The sequence below is a fragment of the Penaeus vannamei genome, chromosome 27, assembly GCF_042767895.1.
Source record: "Penaeus vannamei isolate JL-2024 chromosome 27, ASM4276789v1, whole genome shotgun sequence".
NCBI classification, from domain to species: domain Eukaryota; kingdom Metazoa; phylum Arthropoda; class Malacostraca; order Decapoda; family Penaeidae; genus Penaeus; species Penaeus vannamei.
Window position 1 is genome coordinate 28,532,793 of NC_091575.1, and position 7,500 is coordinate 28,540,292.

At 49.4% G+C, this 7,500-nt stretch overlaps 1 protein-coding gene across 1 annotated transcript in view; it reads left to right on the top strand.

Moving 5' to 3' along the window:
* Positions 1-830: 830 nt before the first annotated feature.
* The window catches only part of LOC138866915 (serine/threonine-protein phosphatase 2B catalytic subunit 2-like), a gene marked incomplete in the record, with an annotated part of 208,799 nt that continues 202,129 nt past the window's right edge, over positions 831-7,500 (top strand). Inside the window, 1 exon segment of the mRNA XM_070141123.1 lies at positions 831-1,024. Coding sequence (XP_069997224.1) covers positions 967-1,024 — 58 coding nt within the window.

The following is a 7,500-nucleotide window of genomic DNA, read 5'->3' on the forward strand; positions in this document are numbered from 1 at the left end:
TAACAACAACAACAACAACTATCATGATAATAATAATAATAATGATAATAATAATAATAATAATAATAATAATAATAATAATAATAATAACAGTAATAATGATAATAATAACAACAAAAGCAATCATGATAATAATAATAATAATAATAATGATAATAATAATAATAATCATGATGATACCAATGATAATGATAACAATAACAATGACAATAATAATAACCATGATGATAATAATAATAATAACAATGATGATGATAAAGTAATAGCAATAACAATTATCTATTAACAGAGAAAACAACAGCTACTCTCATCACAACAACAGTAGTAATAAACGTGATAATAATAATCGTAGCTAAAATAATCGTATCTAAAGAAAAGATAAGGGTACCATTCAACATAATACTTGACAAGAATCAAGTAGCAAAAGAATTTTCTTGTTTGATTGAACTACGCATTGACAGAGATATTTCTCTATTAAAGACTCATCACATATCAAGTAATGTATTAAAGAATGTGCCCCTCTTTGGTTTAAGCGCAGCACCCGTCACATTTAAGAAGGAAATAGTTAAAGAATGTTTCCTTGTTTGATTTAAGCGCGCGAGAACACTGCTCTCCGCGGCGATCGTCCCATTTCAAAGAATCAGAATGACTTCATCAGCCAAGAACCAGTTAGGGGACGTGTTCCCATTTGATTTTAGCTCAACAGCCATCCCATTTGAAAGAATGAGCGAGTTAAAGAATCTATTCGCATTTGACTTTAGCGCGCATGGGCAGAGGCTCGGGGAGTCACGTGACGCGATCCCTGCATTGATTGGCCGACTTTCGCGCATGCGCAAGGCCCATTGAGAGCCAGAGCGGTTTACGCCATTTTGGTGCGAGTCCTGTTGTTCAGTGTCGTGGTGATCGGCTTGTATCCAAGCCATCTCTGCATGTGGGTCACTAAGAGGATTATATATTAGTGTAACAATGAGTACTAACGCCAACAACACCAGCAAGGTGTCTACAACGGATAGGGTCATCAAAAGTAAGTACGGATGATATTCTCGATAGCGAAGACTATTCCTCTCCCTCTCTCCCCTATCAATGGCGGCAAAACGTCACCTCGATAAGTTTACTCGCCTCTTTCGGGTCGTGGAATCGAGTGGAATGCCAACAGCGTCGTGAAAAGGGTCTTGTGTAATGTCTGTGTGAGAACCGTGGTGGATTTTCGTGCATTCATCGCTTTAGGGCAACGTAAGAGCGGATAAATATTTTGTCGTCTGCTTGGCATTCCTATCGAAATTTCGTCTGCTACTTCCCCAGCTGTTGATCTGTCAGGCGGATCGGGACGAAAACCGTGGTCGTTTTCGCCCCGTTCATCCCCTGGGAAGTCGTCGGGGTAGAGTCTGTCGGGGGTCGTGGGTGGTCGTTTTAGAAAGGCCAAGGAGCAGGTCGTCGTCGTCGTCTTGGGCTCGGGAACGACACTTGTTTTGGTTCTTCTGTTCTTGACATCAAATGGAGGTCACTGGTGTTGATTGTCGCTGAGGGGATGGGGAATACCAGTACTATATTCATTCATACGTTTGCTTGATTACACTTCATTCTGGGATGGGCGTCGTGTGTAACATTTTAGAGGTGGTGGGCGTGGTTTGTAGTGGTTTCAAGTGCGTTACGACCACTCATTCGTTGTTAAAAAATAGGATGGGGGAAGAGGGAGAAAGACACTTATCAGCAACATCAGTAACGCTTAAGTAATGCGGGAATACCAGGCAAACTCGCTTAGAACTTTTCCTTGGAGTATGTTGTCGTGGTATGTTTTGTGGTGTTCGGTCCACAAACTATCTTGGGAGTGGAAAGTGTAACACGACACGACACGGGGAGCTTGTAACGACCCCTGTAACAAGGCCGGATTCACATGTTAGGCTGCCATACGAAAGGGGAATTTCCCAGATGTCTAAACAAGTAGATTTCTTCAACCGAATGTGCCTTTGTTATTATGTAACACGGTATTGATAACGATTTTTTTTTTATAAAACGAGTTTAGTGTTTCTGAATTTCGGTTTTGAATTCGAGCAAGGGCAGGGTTGGTAACGTTTGATTTCGATCTTGGCTCTGTAGATAAACGTTTGAACATTGTTGATATTTGAACTCCGATATGAAAAAAAACTACATCTGGTGACCTCCTGTCGACTTCGTGCTAGAAGGACACAAGTAGTCGCGGCACCTGATGTTTTCCCAAGCCTGGATCCTCCCAAGGTTTTCATTCATGTAAATTTATGTATATATACATTCACCCTACGCCCTCCCCCCACCCCTCTTGCTCCATTTCTTACGTCGGATTGACATGGAAACCTATCGTCAGGTTTTTATTTGAAAGCCAAAACAGAAAGATATGATGCATATTTTGAATTTAGGGCCTGTGAATATTTTGGTGTAGTGTTTTATTTCGCCTGTCAATGAGAAATAACGAATAGGGTAAGATATTTATATCGCGGGTGGTATTTGATGGCGTGATTGGGTTTTAACTGATTTTTCATCGTTTTGGGAGAATTTAGGGTTTGTTATTTAACAGTGGTCGATTTTCAACGATTTTGGTACGAAAGTGCGTAGGTTGCTGGTTAAGGCTTTTTTTATTTTGCAATTTTCATTTGGTTATCGTCGCGTATGTTGTTGTCTAGAATAAGTCGGTGGAACGTCTGATATGCCATATCTTCTCCCTTCGTATCTGGTCTTGCCTAATCACAGTCCTATACCCCTCACTCTCTCTCTCACTCTCTCTCTCACTCTCTCTCTCACTCTCTCACTCTCTCTCACTCTCTCTCTCACTCTCTCTCTCTCTCTCTCTCTCTCTCTCTCTCTCTCTCTCTCTCTCTCCCCCTCTCCCTCTCCCTCTCTTTTACCATGCCTGCATTTTCCTTGTCGCCCTTACCGTTGTTCCCTCTTGCCATCTCGACTCCTTATTCCTTATAGCTCCTTAATCATCCCCTTTTTCTTATCCACTTCAACTTCGTGTTATTTTCTTGTTCTTCATTCACTTTCTCTTTTGATATCCTGCATTCACTTTCCAGACTCTTCCCTTCGTCTTCCTCATTTTTTCCATGTGCACTGCTTTCTCTCTCTTTTTTTTCTCGTCCATTTTCTCCTCCTCCGGTTCGTTATTCCCCTTCATCATCTCCGCCGGTTTGACCTCCCTCTTCTCTCCTCCTCCTCCTCCCCCTTTTCGGTCTCCTCCTCCTCATTCTCCCCCTTTTCCCTCTCCTCCTCCTCATTCTCCCCCTTTTCCCTCTCCTCCTCCTCATTCTCCCCCTTTTCTCTCTCCTCCTCCTCATTCTCCCCCTCTTCCTTCTCCTTCTCATTCTCCCCCTCTCCCACCTCTTCCTTCTCATTCTCATTCTCCCCCTCTTCCACCTCTTCCTTCTCCTCCTTTTCTTTCCCTTCCTCGTCATCATCCTATCCTTCAGCCTTTCCCTTTCCCCTCGTCGTCGCCCCCACCCCTCGGTCTTTCTTTTTCTGTTTCTCGTCTCCTTTTTCTATCATTTCTTCTCCCATAGCCTTTTACCCTTCCTATCTCCCACGTTCACCCCTCTTCTCCTATCTTACTCCCTCGCTGCATCCTTCTCCCCTTTCCCCTCGCTTGATTCACCTTTCTCCTCCTCATCTTCTTCACTTGCTTCACCCTTCTCCTCTTCTCCCTTACTTGCTTCATCCTTCTCTTCATCTCCTTCCTTCGCTTCACCCTTCTCCTCCTCATCTCCCTCCCTCACTTCACCCTTCTCCTCCTCATCTCCCTCCCTCACTTCACCCTTCTCCTCCTCATCTCCCTCCCTCACTTCACCCTTCTCCTCCTCATCTCCCTCCCTCACTTCACCCTTCTCCTCCTCTCCTCCCTCTCTTACTTCACCCTTCTCTTCCTCTCCTCCCTCTCTTACTTCACCCTTCTCATCTTCCTCCCTCACTTCACCCTTCTCCTCCTCTCCTCCCTCTCATACCTCACCCTTCTCCTCGTCTTCCTCCCTCTTTCACCTTTCCCTATTATAATCTTCCAGTCACTTTCCCTCCCTCTTCTCCTTTAAGTCGAGAATTTGCTCAAGAGGAGGAGTAGGAGAAGGAGGAGGTTGAACTTTTGAGGTGTTGAACTGGAGCTCAGTGTGCAACATGGGCAGCTTTCATGCGGTCGCCGTGTCCTCCAGTGCATTATGTTGCCCGTATTGTACTTACATCATTCATAAGAGCGTTCCCCTCCCCCCACCCCCCCCACCCCTCCTCTTCTCATTGTGAATTACGATTTGCGTGTCCTTTCCCTGTCATTCTTGTCACCCCCACGTCCTTTTATCCTCGCCATCCGCCTCCTCCCTCCCCTCCCTCATTCACCCTTGCCATTCGTCTCCCCTACCTCCTTCATCCTCGCCCTCCCTCCTCCTAAATCCTCGCCCCCTCCCTCCTTCATCCTTGCCCACCCCCTCCTCCTACATCCTCGCCATTCGTCTCCCCTCCCTCCTTCCTCCTTTCCCCCCTCCTCCTACATCCTCGCCCCCCCTTCCTCCTACATCCTCCCCCCCCCCCCCTCCTACATCCTCGCCCTCCCCTCCTCCTACATCCTCGCCATTCTTCTCCCCTTCCTCCTACATCCTCGCCATTCTTCTCCCCTTCCTCCTACATCCTCGCCATTCTTCTCCCCTTCCTCCTACATCCTCGCCATTCTTCTCCCCTTCCTCCTACATCCTCGCCATTCTTCTCCCCTTCCTCCTATATCCTCGCCCCTCCTATCCTCCTACATCCTCGCCCCCCCCTCCTCCTACATCCTTGCCCACCCCCTCCTCCTACATCCTCGCCCTCCCCTCCTCCTACATCCTCGCCCTCCCCTCCTCCTACATCCTCGCCCTCCCCTCCCCCTACATCCTCGCCCTCCCCTCCCCCTCCCTCCTCGCCCTCCCCCCCTCCCACCTCCTCCCCCTTCGTCTCCCCTCCCTCCTTCCTCCATTCCCCCCTCCTCCTTCATCCTCGCCCTCCTATCCTTCATCCTTGCCCACCCCCTCCTCCTACATCCTCGCCATTCGTCTCCCCTTCCTCCTACATCCTCGCCCTCCCCTCCTCCTCCTCCATCCTTGCCATCCGTCTCCCTTTCTTGTTTTGATTTTGCTCTCGGTGGACGCCCAGCCAGCACTCCTGCGGCAGCGAAGCGAGTGTTCCAGCGGCGAGCGGTGGCACATTTTCGCCGCGAGGAAAATCTCCCAAGAGTGCGGTCGGTTATGAAAGGGACGAGAGGCGGAGAGGAGAGGAGAGGAGAGAGGGGGGAGGGGGAGGAGATACCGAGAGAGGGAAGGGGTAAGAGAGAGGGGGGGAGAAGGGAGGGGGAGGAGATAGCGAGGGAGGGAAGGGGTAAGAGAGAGAGAGAGAGGGGGGGGGGAGGGGGAGGAGACACCAAGGGAGGGAAGGGGTAAGAGAGAGAGAGAGAGAAGGGAGGGGGAGGAGATACCGAAGAGGGAAGGGGTAAGAGAGAGAGAAGGGAGGGGGAGGAGACACCAAGGAGGGAAGGGGTAGAAGGAGTGGAGGGGGAGGAGACACCAAGGAAGGGAGGGAGGGAGGGGGTAGAGGAGGAGGGGGTGGCGGGAGCGGGGAGCACCTTTGATCTTCGAGTTCCTGCCAGGTGGTGAGAATCTGTAGAGTTGAGGAGATCCATCAGTGGCACTCTCTTCTGGGCCTTTGATCCACTTTGGGCGTGATGGTGGAGAACCTTTCTGTCGCGGGCAATATAACCTGCCTGTCTGCGCGCTCGGGGGCGTGTACGTCGGGGTTTTGACAGGTCTCTGTCTGTCTCTGTGTGTGTCTCCTCCCCCCCCCCTCTCTCTCTCTCTCTCTCTCTCTCTCTCTCTCTCTCTCTCTCTCTCTCTCTCTCTCTCTCTCTCTCTCTCTCTCTCTCTCTCTCTCTCTCTCTCTCTCTCTCTCTCTCTCCCTCCCTCCCCCTCTCTCCCCCCCTCCCCGGGACAATGAAATCATTTTCTTCGCCTTTTGAAGGTGTACTCGGGTTAGGATCTGCTTTAATTGGGGGGAGGGAGGGAGGGGGGGGAGATGCGACACGCCCGCGAATGTTTTTGAATTTAACGACAGCAATATCTCGGCTCAACCCCGCGCTAAACGTCGCCGAGAAGTAACTATAAAACGGGTGTTTATACATATAACACGCTTTAACTCCAACGGGATGGAAGGCACTGACAGTAACCTCGTCACCTTATTTACGAACGCGAGAGACAACCGAGGCGATCTTGGCGAATCCCGTCCCTTCTCTCGAGTGTGTTTACACGGCAGCGACACGTGGACGAGAGAGAGAGGCAGGCTCAGCGCTGTCTGTGTGAGGAGAGGACTTGTTTTGTGCGCCGATCGTAGGCTATGGGAGGAGCTGTAACGTGTGTATAAAAGAACAGCGGTAATATGGGGGGAAGAGATTATGCTAAGCCACTTATCTGGGTACGAAAGCTTTCGAAGTGCCACGAGGACGGGGCTTAAAAACGCTTTTGGTAATTCTATTTGTAAGATTTTTTTTGTGTGCGTGTCTGTGTGTGTCTCTCTCTCTATCTCGGTCTCTGTGTCTGTGTGTCTGTCTATCTATCTATCTATCTATCTATCTATCTATCTATCTATCCATATTTGTCATCCTCGTGCTTCCCTCGACTCGGGTAAACACACTAGAAGCCGAACATCCATGTCATGACAACGTACGCGTCGGTTCGATCCAGTCAATCAAGCTGTGCTTTTGGCCAGCTTTCTGTCGTTGGTCGGGAGGTAAGCCGCTTTAGGATTTCAACCTAGGGTTTTGCTTGCGGGCGGACAGGTGGTAGCTGCTTTAAACGCGCCTCGGAACACGGGAGGTACAGGGGAGCCGAGAAAGTGCGATCCGAACGTCCCGTGGATATGTCAGAGGATGCCAGGATGTATTTCCCGAATAAGACGGAGTTTTTAGGGGGAATAAATGCATGGATGAATTAGCTAAATGGATGAGTAAATAACAACAAAAAACGTATAGAACGATTGATGAATTATGCGTTCCTCACATAATTTACCTATCGCTACTCACCGTTACTCGCCAAATCTCGTTAATTCACGGCGCAAGCACAGGAAGGCGAGAAGGCGAGAAAGAAAACAGCACGGGTCACGGGCGAAGGGTTCATAGTATGATCGCCACTGGGAGCAGCAATCAATAACGCTACTCGCTTGCCAGTCTCAAACTCACCTGTGGCAGGTAATTACTTTACCCTTCAACAGGCGACCAGCACAATCACTGCAGGCTTTTGCTGTGTGGGAGATGTGGGGGGGGGGGGAGGACAGGGAGAAGAAGGGGTGGGAGATGAGGGGGAAGGATAGGGAGAGGGAGAGGGAGGGAGTGGGAAGATGAGGGGGAAGGATAGGGAGAGGGAGGGATGGGAGATGAGGGGGAAGGATAGGGAGAGGGAGGTGATGGGAGATGAGGGGGAAGGACAGGGAGAGGGAGGGGTGGGAGATGAGGGGGAAGGATAGGGAGAGGGG